Source organism: Acanthochromis polyacanthus, chromosome 13 (assembly GCF_021347895.1).
Source record: "Acanthochromis polyacanthus isolate Apoly-LR-REF ecotype Palm Island chromosome 13, KAUST_Apoly_ChrSc, whole genome shotgun sequence".
NCBI lineage: Eukaryota > Metazoa > Chordata > Actinopteri > Pomacentridae > Acanthochromis > Acanthochromis polyacanthus.
In genome coordinates, this window is record NC_067125.1 from 15,893,275 (window position 1) to 15,907,669 (window position 14,395).

At 41.1% G+C, this 14,395-nt stretch overlaps 1 protein-coding gene across 4 annotated transcripts in view; it reads left to right on the forward strand.

Moving 5' to 3' along the window:
* LOC110966161 (WD repeat-containing protein 49-like) overlaps positions 1-14,395 on the forward strand; it is a 39,628-nt gene that overhangs the window by 3,304 nt on the left and 21,929 nt on the right. For 3 of the 4 annotated variants that reach the window (XR_007945830.1, XM_051957849.1, XM_051957850.1), the window contains exons 3-11: positions 1,822-2,130; positions 5,764-5,937; positions 6,454-6,543; positions 6,666-6,758; positions 6,922-7,093; positions 10,551-10,718; positions 11,843-11,991; positions 12,655-12,888; positions 13,349-13,513. Coding sequence is in view for 3 of the 4 variants with exons in the window: in XM_051957849.1 (XP_051813809.1) it covers positions 1,822-2,130; positions 5,764-5,937; positions 6,454-6,543; positions 6,666-6,758; positions 6,922-7,093; positions 10,551-10,718; positions 11,843-11,991; positions 12,655-12,888; positions 13,349-13,513 (1,554 nt within the window). In the remaining variant the exon portion in view is untranslated. The remainder of the gene's footprint in view (positions 1-1,821; positions 2,131-5,763; positions 5,938-6,453; positions 6,544-6,665; positions 6,759-6,921; positions 7,094-10,550; positions 10,719-11,842; positions 11,992-12,654; positions 12,889-13,348; positions 13,514-14,395) is intronic. The other variant, XM_051957851.1, reaches the window with a different exon arrangement.

Sequence of the window (14,395 nt, forward strand, 5' to 3'; positions counted from 1 at the left end):
ATGGTAGCATCCAGAGCAGAGTGTCCTTGTTCTTCAGAAGTTGCAGGATCAGGTGAAGTGCAGTGGATATGGTATCCTCTGTGGAGCGGTTAGAATGACATAAAAAATGGAGTGGGAGGACGGATGTGATGTGATCCTTGATCAGCCTTTCAAAACATTTCATTATGATGGGTGTTAAAGCTACAGGGTGTTAGTCATTCTTGACCACTGTGGGTTTTATTGGAACTGGGATGATTGCTGAGGTTTTGTAGCATGATGGCATAACAGTTTGATGCAGAGAAGTGTTGAATATATCCATGAGGACATGTGTCAGTTCTTCCGCACATCCTTTGAGTACACAGCCTGGTATCTGGTCTGGGCCTGCAGCTTTCCTGGGATTGATTCTCCTTACAGTCCGAAGTACATCAGCTGGGTCCAAAAACAGCGCCTGCTTTCAGGATGAGGGGTGACCTTCACTGCTGATGTGTCATTCAGTCCTTTGAATCATCCAAAATAATTATTTAGTTTGTTCAGGAAGTTGGAGCTGTCATCAATCTGTTTTGTAGTCAGTAAAAGATTCATTTCCCTGCAACGGTATGCTGGTGTGTCTGTGGTCCTGAAAGTGATTCTGCATTTTCTGTACATGGGCCCTTTAGGCCAGTCAGATTGCCTTATTCATGTTGGCTCTTGCTGTTCTGAGGGCAGCTGTGTCTCTGGATTGTGCACGAACTAGTGTATGTTCTGGTTGACAATAAAGTGGCTATTCTATTGTATTCTATTCTAAATGCAGTACCTCTGACTTTCAGCACGGCTCACAAGTCAGCAGTCATCCATGGTTTTCATTTGCCCTGACAGTGATGGTTTTGGTGGTGCAGACATTATCCATGCATTTATTTATGTAGCTGACACAGCTACTAAATACTCATCAGTGTCTATCCTCTGGCCCGTGGTAGCTGCCTTACTGAACATAGACCAGTCAGTGCACTCAAAGCAGCCCTGCAGTGCTGTCATGGCTTGCTCTGGCCAAACTCTCACCAGTTTTGGGGATGGTTTTGTTCTGGTCACTGGAGGTCTATATGCTGGGGTTAGCATAACAGAAATGTGATCTGATGTGCCCAGATGGAAGCGAGGGGCTGCTTTGAATGCCCCCTTGATGTTAATGTAGACATGATCCAGTGTGATTGCTCCTTGAGTTGCAAAATCCACATTGGTAAAAGCGGGGTAGAACTTTCTTCATGTTTGCCTGGTTAAAATCCCCAGCAGCAATGAATACTCCCTCTGGGTAAATGGTTTGAAGATTGTTTATGTAGTGGCAGAGTGTGTCCATGGCTGCTTTGGTGTCTGTGTCCAGGGGAATGTAGACAGTCATAATGAAAATGAAATGTCTGGTACTGGGTATCCTTTAGGTCATATGGGTTGCAGGGTGGGACTTGTGGATCAGGCTTGTTTTGACACAGATGCTCAATCATAAAGGAACTTGGGGATTTTGGAGACCAGGTAATCACCTTGGGCTCTTGGTTGTGTTCCTCAAGGAGTTCCTAAGCTGTTTTTGAAGTGTTGTAAGTCTTGTTGACTTGCTGGAGGAGGCCCCTGCTGTTAGGGAGTGTTGTTGCCATGGATGGCTCAGCATCCACACATATGCCAGGACCCAAGGCTTCCAGTCAGAGCGTTGTAACAAGATGATCAGTGTCATTCAGTTCACCTGTCAGTGGTTTTAATGTTGTGTTAATTGGTTCATGTCTTTTATTTTATTCATGCCATATAGAACCAGGCTAAAGAGGTCATGTTGACCTGTCTGTTGACATTGTGCAATGCCTCATAATCCTGTTGATCTTGATGCAGGACTCCTCAGGTGTATCTCGCTCCTTGTCCAGAGTCGAATTCATTGATCTGGCTTGGTCAACAGTTGGCCGTGGGTCCAAGGAGGAATATGGCCTCCTGTTTGACAGTGTGGTTGTCGCTCAGGAGCACCGTGGCCTCCTTCTGGACATCGATGCCGTGAAGGAAGAAGGACGTGTCGACTGGGGTGGGCTGTGCTCCTTTCTTCTGCTGGAGCTTTCTGATAAAGTTAAGAACACCAGACCCCTACGAGCGCCTTGCTGGAAGTCACCTCACACCTTAACCTGTCCACATCGAGACCCTGTTCAAAAGGTAAAAGGTCACAGATCGAGATTTACAAGAAGAAGGGTTTGTTATGAGGGTCTGAACATGTTGCCTCTGTTTTAAACATTTGACCCATTGCTGTCTGTTATCTGAAAAACATTTTGACTTTGAATGACTGAAGAATCCAAAGGTCTGCTGACTGGATGGAACTCCACATTATTAAACATTGCGAGGAAATGTTAAAAACTATAAGGGTCTTGCTCATCAAAATGGCACACCTCTTTTGAGATAAATGGCTCTGGATTCCTTTAACATCTATCAATTAATATGTAAATGAAGCAGCCGGTATAAAGTGCCTACGGCTGTGGATAAAGTGAAGCCTCAACACTTTAATCTTTCAATCCTGAGGATGTCAAAATGTTGTGTCAGTTGTTTTCCAAATTGCTAGAAGGTTTTGACCCTTTTAGCTTAGATCAGTTTTAAAGAGACAGACTATTGTCAGTCTGACAACTACCTTCTGTCCGTTACTCTGTCGGTAAAGTGTGAAATCTCCCACAACTTTAGTTTGTTGGTCTCTGCAGTAGGCAGCAACAGTTTTCACCAAATTAAAGAAACAATAGACTATTTGCAGGCTACCTTCTCAATCCCAAGTGATGAGCAGGTGAACATTGAAGCAATGTGTCTGGCAGCACAAGCCACAGATCCACTGTTGGACAACATTTTTTTGTGAAAAGTTTTAGCTTCAGTTGCAAATAGGTTACATAAAATACAACAATTTCTTGAATACCATTTTTTAATCAGAAATATGGAACAACAATTCCAAGTTATACCTATAAAACAAATAACACTTTATTGACTAGATCCATCCATCCATCCATTCTCTATACACCACTTCATCCTCACTAGGGTCGCAGGGGTGCTGGAGTCTATCCCAGCTGACTCGGGCGAAGGCAGGGGACACCCTGGACAGGTCGCCAGTCTGTCACAGGGATATTGACTAGATCAGAAATGTTAATAAAATCTTCAGAGTGATACTAAAAGACAACAATTTCATATTAAATGTCCTGCAAAAATTCACATAGGACACCGTTAACAGTTAATAACGTCTCTGGCTTCCTCTTGCTTGCAAGATACCTGCCAATCTGCAAGGCACACTCTCCACTAATGTGTGTAACATTGCATTGGGGAGATTGGCCCATTCTTACTGTAAAAACTGGCAAAGTTCACAAAGATTAGCTGGGTTTGGGTTTCTGGCAGCAACTGCTCCCCCAAGAGCATCCTGCAAATCTCAGTGGGATTGTGTCAGGCGAGCATGCCGAATGGAGCAAAACACCAATTTCCCTCTGGTTAAGAAAATCCTGCACAGTTTGTGCTCTGTGTGCAGGGACATTAACATCTGGATACCAAAAGGTCTCTCTGAATGTGTGCATGGCAACAGCTGATGTCTCAGTGTATCACGATGCACAGCATTAGTGGCATTGGTCAGAAAGATCACTGAAGAAAAGAGATTAACAAGATATGTACAGATCTGCCTCCACTGTTGAGTCTTGGCTGTACACAATTCTCACTGAGTCTTTCACCCTGTCATAGCCATCAGTTTGGTACGGCAGAAAACGACTCATCCCAAACAGGAAATGTTGCCAGTGATCTACAGTAAGAGCTCGGTACTGTCTGGCCCACTGGAGGACCTTCCACTTGTGTCTGGCAGTCAGACATGGCTTCCTGATTGGTCTTCTGGCATTCAGACCCCTTTCATCATTCTCCTGTTGACTATTTCACGACTAACTTTCAGCATTCTTGCTCCAAAGAGGCAGCAGCTAGTGCCTCATAACCACTAGTGCCTCATAACCATTCAACTGAAAACAAAAACATCTATTATGAGTTTTGTCTATACACTGATAATCTTATCATACACACTTGTGTGTTATGTTCACAAAAACAATGCTTTACAACAAATCCCCCACGTTTACAAGTTGTAACCAACATTTTGACCAACAGTGTATTTCCTTCAGGACTTGGTGAAGACCAAGCAAAGAGGGAATACTGGATTTGTCACATAACAACAAGCATGGCACCAAATTAATGCTAAACAGGCAACTCATTTCTTACGTGTATAGACCATGTTATGTTTATAAAGTGACACTTTGTCATTTTTAAAGTTTTCAGCTCATTCTTTTTGCCACTTAAAGGCCAAAAAAGTAAATAAATGCTGCTGTTACTGTAAATAAATAACTCACAAAGCACATTACACTTCCAGTTTATGGTATTTTTTGGTATTATAGATACACTAATGAGCCAGAACTTTATGGCCGCACCTGCCAAATTTGCTGTTAATGCCACCAAAACTGTTCCAGGTCACCAAAAGTAAGATTCTTCTCTGGACTTCAGAAAGTCTGGTACCAAAACGTTAGCAACAGACCCCAAACATGGTCATTTGTGAGTAAGAGCCACTTGGAAAAGACATCTCTCAGCTTTCCCCCTCAGACCACTGTAAGTAGACACTTAATGACCATGAGCACCCAACAAGTATTTCTGTTTCAGACAAACTCCTACCTAGTTGTCTGCTCATAATGATTCAGTTCTTGTAAATTTCCACAGGTCTCTACACTTGTCATTTTCTCTCCCATCCAACACGATGACTGCTCAAAACAATTCCTCTAATGTTAAACGATTTGCTTCAGCGGTCATAAGGTACTGGGTTATTGGCAGACTGTTCCCATTAACAGAATCTGAGTGCTTTACTATCTAAACTGGGATGAAATAATAGCATTTAACAATGACGGTTAAGTAGGACAGATTAGCTTGAAAAGTGGGCAAAAGCGGGGAAAGTGGGCTCTTTGTCACAAAGGCAGCCAAACAGGAACCTCAAATTGAATTGCAATTTGTAGTATGTCAATTTCAAGTGAAACCCATTTTTTAAAAATGATTTTCCGATACTATGCACAGTAACAAGTAACAGATTTCCAAAAAAAAGAGTGCTTCATTTGGTGAAACCTCTCGAAACACCTTCTACAACTGACTCACCAGCTATATATCAATAAGTAATTAGAATAATTAGCGCTAAATACTTGACGCACCATTCTAAGAGATCATACAAAGCCTTCAGCTGACCGTGGGAAAAAGACAGTCTGCAGTAATTACACTGGTAGAATATCTAAATGCTGACCCTGAAGTATAAATAACCTTTCTTTCATTAAAGATATCCTGTTTCTTTCTCTTTAAAACGTTAACCTTTTTCTTATTTTTCACCCAATAACTCCTGTAATTAATCAATCCTTTTTTGTTTTATTGTCTTCAGTGCAGATTCCAACCTGCTCCATTCTATTCACTTTCACCTAATAAAAAGATTCAAGAAGTTGTGTTTAATGGACTTATTCTAATGTAGGTTTATGGTTATAGAGCAGCCGACAAGAAAAGGAGATACAAGAAATGTTAAATATTTTAAGTTTTATTTAAAAGCCATAGCCTCAATTTTACTAATTATTAATAATAATTATAATAATTATAATTATAATAATTAACTTTGTCTTCCAATGTTGCAAACTACATTCAAGTATTAAATCTGTTCTGAAGGCCATAAATATCAAGTCTTTCTGCTAGTTTTCCCAGTCTGTGTATCTGTCTCATGTAAAAAATAATAAATAAAAAAATGCTGTTTTATGATATCCTCTGGTCTCCCAGGTGTTGTACCTGCAGAGTTCAGGTCAGTACCTGACTGTGAGTAGAGGAGGAACTGTGGGGCTGCGGGACGGAGAGGACATGTCCCTCATGAGCACACATCGACTGCAGAACTGCACCGTCGCACCCAAAGACCTCTGGGTCACTGACATGGTGCTGCTGCAAAATGTCCACAAGGTGAACTGATCATTTTATAAAAGTTGAATAACTAGCTCCTAATCAGCCCAATTATTAATTATTAGTGCCGCAGTGGGCTATCTAGACATATTCTGCTTCCTGTAGCAAAGATGAAAAAAAAGATTTTATAGAAATTAATTTAAAAATGAATAATTGATGAGTAGTCTTGGTTATTGGGGCAGATATTGTAATGCACAGAGGTAAACAACTATTTCACTCAATTAATGAATTATTGATCGGTGGCTTTGATTAATTGCATCGCAGCCATGAAGCTGTGGCATAAAGTTCAGAAAATAAACATTCATTTTTTAGTAATAAGACCATCAATTATTGATCGTTATTTTTAATTAGCGATTCTTTAATCTACAGAATTATGGGTGACATATATAATTTTTTTTCAGTTATGCATTAATTATCACAATGGGAAATGGTTAAATCATTATTATATCACATAAATAAGCATTTTATTCGCATGCCTCTCTGTTTTCTAATATATTTGTTTTTCCTTCACCTCAGATGGCTGTGTCTTTCACAAGTAAAGAAGTGTGTTTTTATGACTTACTATTACTTACAAAGCAGGACTTTAGCTGCCAGTACAAACTCCAGGTAACAGCTGTAGCCATAATCCTTCTCTGAAAAATGAAAGAGCAGTATTTTCTAACATTATATTAGCATCTACTGTTGCAGTCTGGATTTTGCACTGCATTGTAACTTCTTTACTTCTCCAGGGTTTGAAGTTTACTCCCTGGTGTCTGGACTACTGGGTGGCTCCCTCTCAGCCTGACCACGCTGTCCTCACCATCGGAGACACTGGAGGACAGGTAATGTACAGATAGAGGACAGCGAAGGGTAACGGATGAGAGAAAAAGAGAAGAGAGGCAGAACACTCTGTTATTTAAAAAAAAAAATTAACATTATCTGCATGTATTCACTGGTCTAGTCCACAACTCTATATATTATATGTGTGTGTGCGTATTTTCCTAGGTCAGTGCTTTATATTTTACCTCCGCCCAGATCTCTCTGTTTGAGAGACTCAGTCTGAGGATGGACTCTGACTCAGCAGACATCATCTTATGGGATGATCTGGTCAAAGGCAAACATCACTTCTGTTACACCGTGACACATCAAGCACACGCACCTGCCTGGGTTAGAAAAGGTAGAAATGACACTAACGCACCACACAAAGAGTCAAAAACATGAATATAAAACCCTCTTTCAGTCTTCCTTTGATGATGGCTTCATTTTCTGCCGCAAATGAGTACCTCTGTTGTAGCTTTGTCACTCTTTGTTTCTGTCATTCTTTATTGTCTTGTCTCGGCGCAAACTTCTCTGTTTACGCATCTCCTATATTTCATATTGTATGCAAATGAAGGAGGCAGCAGAAGGAGCTCACAATAGTACACGTCTTCCAGTATGATGACCAGGAGCTAAGCAATCAAGCTGCTCTGACTGCTTGAAAATGACTGGAGTTTCATGTTGGATAATATGAGTCCAAATCCTGCTGTTTGTCATTCCTGTGCGTACCTGCATTCACCTGGAGCCTCGGGTCAAAAATAGCTTTCATTAGCAGAACAGAAATGAAAGCAGAAATACAAAATTGGCGGCTCAGATGACGGAGAGAAAGCGCACACTCTGGGCGTCAGGGCCAACTACGCACAGTTTCACCTTGACACCCTGGATGAGAGCCACCGGCTTGCTTGCGCACTTCTTCAGTATCACTACAATAACAGCTTATGCAACACCAGGCAAATGCTTTGGGTGTGTCTTGGCCACTGATGCACACACACACGGTGACACTCCTGAGTCACCCACTTCATAGCCAGACTTTTGACTATTGCCATGAAGTCACAGACTCGAGGTCTGGCCCGCTGAGATTCCCTACTTGAGCTCAGCGGGGGTAACAAAGAGGCCGCTTAGTTTTATCTCAATTGCATCATTCGGATAGAGTCTCTCTGAAGAGTTATTGGGCTGCTTGATAATGATTCAGCAGAGGCAGTGCTCTAAGACCAACTTGGCTGAAAAAGAGGATCCTGATAAAAGGGAAAAACAAGAATAAAGTACATATAAATAAGCACAACAAATGGGAAAACAAAGGGATAACAAAAAAAGCGGGGAAACAGAGGAGACAGTTGCAAAAAATTTAAAGCACATGAAACCTCCCCGCGCGTGTGTGCACATGCACGTCATGAGAGAGTTTATGTTAAGGCGTGTTATGTATGTGTGTGTGGTGTTTTCAGAGTGTGAAGAAGGAAAGGAGGGAGTATGTGTGAGTGTATATGTGTGTTTGCATACCTCTGGGGTGCTGGTGCTGTTCTTTTGAAGTTTCCCACCCTGCAGTGTGAGTGGGCTGTGTACCATTAGACATGGCTGGTTATCCAGACCTCCAAACCTTCGGGCTCACGGGCCACCAGAGAGAGGAGGAGGGAGGAAAGAGGAGAGAGGAAGGAGGAGGGGGGAGAGGGGAGAGTTTGGTGGAACACAGAGGGGAAATTGAGAGGCAATTAGGAGGAAATTGGGATGGACACAGACCCGTAAGGACAAGCAAGGAGAGGTGTCGGAAGTGTGTGTTTTTGTGAGAGCGAATGGCGTCACCGTGTCCTCATAATGCCGAGACTAAAGAAATGAAAAAGAGCACCAAGGGTGAGCGTTGGTGTGTAGGTGACATTAAATCTGCTTCGATTCATTAAACAGAAGAGGTTTGTTTGATGTAGATATACGGTGACTCCTGCTCTTTCTATAGATGTGATATTTACACAAGCTAAAGGAGGCAGATATTATATATCTGCATCCCAAATAGTTTCATTTGCCGCATGATATGTATGTGTCAATGAACGGAAGAAGGCCACATTAATCAATCATGAGTCAAGCTACACTCTTTGAAAATCCACTGGTCTTTTAATTCATGGAATGGAGAAAAGAGGCGATGTATGAAGTGTAATCAGATGTAATTATTTGTCCAAGCAATGCGTCTGATCTTTGACCTAAGACTGTCACATGCCATCTCACAAGCGGCCCTTATTTGCGCCCTCTTTGAAAGCTAAACAGCTTGTAATAGAGACATGTGGCATCCAATTTAGCTTTTCTCAATCAAAGTGTTAATTGAGATAGATGGTGATGCAAGATCCATTACATTTTCTGTATTACCAGTGAGCAAATCAAACCTAATTCTATGCTGCGCTGAGCATCCGTGAATTGGTCTGGTTTTTGTATAGCAGAGCTGCGGTCACTGCACATTTCCCACAGCCATTTCAGAAAGTGGATATCCTTTTGAGTTGTTTTAGTGAAAGCATTTTGGCATCAGCTGGAGAAATATGTAATTTGAAGAAATGAAATAAAATTAGCCGTGTGTCATCATCAAAAATGTTGCAATGTTGTTTTACATTAAATTTGTTGAGGTTAAAACTAATTTAGCTGCTCTACTAGTGGTTTGTGCTGCATTGTTGCAGGACACAGAGGGACTGTTTGGAAGCCAATGGCCCTCACTTATGATTGTTTTCTTATTCCTTCTCTCAAATTGAGTTTGCTCTCCATTCTATCAAGACAATTTCCCCAAGACATAAAGGTTTTCCTGGATTGCCTCAAACCACAGAACCACACAAAACAGATAATCACAAGTCAGTTGTAGTTCATTGTGAAATATAAACACTGTATTAGTTTGTGAAGTTCTGCAGTTTGATTCATCCATCTGTGTTGCTGTCTCATGAGCAAAGCAGAGATTTACAACGAAAAAAGTTCATTAAATTTTCCATTAAAGGTGCAAAATGCAAGATATGGACATAAATATCGCATTAATATAGCAGCAAACAACTATCTGCTATGTTAAGATGTAGTGGAGGGAAGAAGTCACACTATACTGTATGTATGCGTTGTCATCTGAGCCTTTCTGTTGTGTTTCCTTCTTCATGTGCACGTTAGTTCATGTTCGTGCATGTATATCCCTCTCCTTGAAACTGTTGGCCCACCCTCTGCTTATAAACAAACCTAGAGTGACGAAGTGTTTTATGTGATTTATTTCATTTATGTGCACCTTTTTCATTTTGGTTCATTGTGGGAGACTTCACTGCTGTTTTGAGACTCTTCAGCTGCTACCACTACACTTGTTTTTATTCTACTCTGCTCCATATGTGTCTGTTTCCACGCACAGGTCCACAATTGGTCCATCTGACCAACTGAAACGGACACATATGATGTGGAACAAACGGTAGGGAAGAGGAGAGATGAGGGAAATAAAGATAATGTGACTTGATAACAACTAGCTAAAGCCATTCAGTATATTTTACAGGACTAGTGGTTGTAACTGGATAGTTTTATATTTTATACACTGGTTATGAATGAAAGTGAAGGATTTGGGGAGATGTGGTCGACATGCCAGTTAGTTTTGGTCTGAGATGCTGGTACTGTAGTATCCAGTGGTCCTGAGTTTTGCACACAAAACCTTTAATTGTTCATTTAATTGTGTGTATTTTTGCATTTTTCTCATCCAGTTTCAAATTGACCTCATGAGCAGGCTTGTTCTCTCTTAGTGTTCCTGACTCTTCTGGATGTAGTAAAAATAATTATGGATTTCACACCTAATTTACTTTCACCATGTGACTGTTTCATGCTCCCTGCAGTGCGTTACCTGGGCTCACTGGAGGCCTTTGTGTCGTGCTGCACAGCACCACAGAGCAGCATGGTGATTGGATGGAGGGAAAAGGAAAGCCGGAGTATACGAGTCACTTCTTTCTTTACAGAGAGGGGCGTCTGGGACATGGACCACCACTGTGGACTCAGTCTGATAGGTGGGGTAAATTTGTATTCCTAGGCTACAGCATGTTTTCAATACATACAAGGTAAGATTGAATAATATTTGTTCAACTACATCTTGTTATTTCCAGACAGAGTTTTATGTATACAACCCTAAACTGCAAGCTCAACTATATATGGCATTATCTATTAATCCTCTCAACTTATCTTTACCTCTTTATCACACATTTCAACTCACTGCGGGCTCTTTCTTCATTGTTGTAATATAGAGTCCTGCACCTCTATGGAAACAGAACAACCATGGCTACGAGTAGATACAACTCAAAAATGTCTTTTCTTGCAGTATTTCTTGCACAGTTATTATGCCATAACTCACAAAAAAGAAAAAAATATATAGTTGAATTTCTTAATGAACTTCTTTTACGAAAGTCTGGAATCACCAATCCAGGAAAAAATGGTGACTGTTCATACTACAGACATTTTATGACTCACACTTTTAGTTTGTTTCCCTACTTTGCTTCTATCTGTGTAAACACAGCCTGCAACTCAGCTCAGCTCAGTTGAAAAGTCCCATAGTTTTTATCACATGAATACTGTTTGCAGCTGAGTCATTAATGGCTTCATATACTGTATATACTGAGTAGCACAGAATGTTTTGTTTTTTAAAGAATGTGATTAGTGCGAACAGTTTTATTCTGTGGAAATTTTTAAATGAGACATGTAGATTTTGCTGAAATATCATGATTTTAAGCCTGTATTTGGTTAAGTTTTCTCAAGAAAGAGCATATCAGAGATTAACCCAAGGAAAAGTTAAAAATCTGACAAAAATGTCCAATTTTCAAGTTCCTATCCCTAATAAATGGTGTAATTTTGGTGTTTCTTCAAAAGAAAACATGCCTTTCAAACCTGCTGGGGTGCAGAGGGTTAAGCCGTCAATCCTAACAAAAAGAAAAACGTGTACAGGGTTAAAAAGAATTCTAAAAGCGTGAATGGGTTCACAGTTCTCAATCAATCAAGCTAAATGTACCAACAATACTTAATCAAAACTGTCAAACGCCTCATTGAACATTGACTTGATAGGGGGCTAAAACAGTGTGGCTTCCGGGGTTTAATTGCACTTAGTGCCTCCGCTAATTTGAGACACTCTGATTGGTTGTAGCCACAGCAGGTGTGGATCATCAGGTCTTGCTGTGGAACCCTTATGTGACCTCGGAGCCAGTGTGTGTGCTCAGTGGGCACACGAGCCCCGTCACCGCCGTTCACTTCATGCAGGCAAAGCACCGACTGCTCAGCTACTCCAAAGATAAGGTAGGAGCACGCAGCAGTCTGCCACAACAGATAATGTGCAGATAAAGAGCTCCATAGTTGTACTATTAATTGTGATTCCTTGCTAGAATTACCATAAAGGAAGGAGGTGTGGATGATTTGTCGCTTGCTTCACTCTGCTGTCATTGTGAGCTGCTGTTTCTCAAAATAAAGATTTCCTTTTTAACTCTTCTTTCTGATGCAAAGAGGATGTTGGTGCTTGTGCTGCTTTTCCTCTCTCTGTTGTAGTGCTGTGCATGTTTGCCTTCTCTTTGGCTTTTCTGAAGAAAATGAATATTTTAGAAGTGATTTATGTTCCATCTGCCTTTTGCTCAAACACCATCTGCCACCGCAACAAACTCTGAAGGCTTTACCTCAGCCTCCTCTGGAAGAGTTCCTGGAGCAGCGGCAGTCATCTTGTTTTGTCCCATAAAGCAATATGGCGGAGTTCTTGTCAACGCTGCCTCAGTACTTCTAACATGCAGCACAGAGACAGCACGAGAAGCAATTCTTCTCGGTAATGATGTATCTGTTTGGTAATACCAAATTATTGTGGCACTAATTGGATTTTAGCAGAGTTCGTATTTTGTTTTTTTTCAGTGCATATGGCTAATTATGCACTGACAAACCTACACGTAAGAGCCCTTTCCTTTATCATCCGTCCAGGTGCTCTGTCTGTGGGACGTTTCCAGCCAACTATGCATTCACCGTCTGGCTGGTGTCTTCCCAACGACGCAGGAGGACACACACACTCTCCTTTATCTCCACGAGGAGCGTCAACACCTCCTGCTTTCCTTCAACAGCCTGCTTGTCCTGCTGGAGACGGTGAAGGAGGAGAAGAAGATCAGCAGCCACGAACACCCGGTTACCTGTGTGCTCTATAACAGTCTGTTCAGACAGGTATGCTTTTGAAATGGCACTCATTGCTATTCTTTATCTTTTTCCAGTTTCTGATGATTTGTGCAGCTGTTGAGTTTTAAATTCCTACTTGACCTTAGAGGAGGGAGTTAGTAAAACAAGCGTGGATTTAGTAGCTCTCTGGATGACATACACAGTTTCCCACACAAGTGAAGAATAGCTAATGCACCCATTATGAACATCTCTCATTTTAAAAAGCGCATCCGCTCTGCAATTTTTTCACTTTTGTTCCCACTTAACAGCAGCATCAGTTGCAAATTTTCCTCAGAGAAGGCTTAGCACTAGAATACAGGGGAGAATGACATGAAGCGTGGTGAGTGGTTTGGTTATGTGGGAGTCATTAAAGAACACATTCATACAATCTGACTTTCTCACTGCATGGATAGAGATCAAACTCTTGATGACTGATATCCTCCCTCACACACAGTGTCTCTCTATGCAGGTGATCAGCAGCGACTCTGCCTCGTCTGTGATCTGCTGGCAGGCCGACACGGGCCAAAGGGTCAAACAGTTCCACCGCTGTCATGGCAACGCGGAGATCTCCACCATAGCTCTGGATGGCACACAGACCCGACTGTTTACGGCGGGCGCTGACGGAGAGGTCAAAGTAAGTGGATGGGTACAAACACACACACACGCACACACGTTTGTTTAGCTATGCATCTTACTAACTTAAATGCAAAAGCACAAGAAATAGCTATGACTTTTAGGAAGCATTTCTTTGCAACTACATTTATGAAATTGACCAAGTGAAGCAGATATGCAGCCAAAGCAATACCACTTTCTGTGGCAAAATGTGCAGAGGCTTGAACTACTTGACATCTGACACAAATGTACAAAAGCATCTTTAATTTTCAAGAGTTGTTGCTCTCAGGTGTCCAAAAATCCTCACCAGTTCACCAGTGTTCATTTCAACGGTGTTTTTGTATGCATCTTGCCTTATGTTACAGGTGGGCTGTGACATATATGCTGTAAGACAATTTGCAGTCACCTTCTGGCATAGATTTTGTCAAATGATGTTACTATGCGATACAAATCGGTGTCTGTTAAAAGGGTTATGTTTGCAGTGTTTGTGGCAGTCAGCAGGATGGCTTAAATGATTCATTTTCAGGTATTTCATTTACTCGTCTAAAAATTTCAAAAACTTTACAATATCATGACACATACCATGGCACTGCAACTATTGATTATTTTTGTTGTTTGGTCTATAAAATGTCAGAAAATGATATTTTCCAAAGAGCATGATGATGTCTTCTTTTGTCCACAAACCAGACATTTTCAGTTCACTGTCGCAGAGGAGATAAGGCACAATAAAAAGTCTTCATTACTCAAGACAGTTAATTACCAGCATTGTTAATGATTCATTTAATTGTTGAGAGCAAATCAATTAATCATTGCAGCTCTGACATATCAGAGAAAACCCATCAAATATATACAGCAATATTTCTATTTTGTTGCACACCATGCCATTAAAAACAAATTGTATATA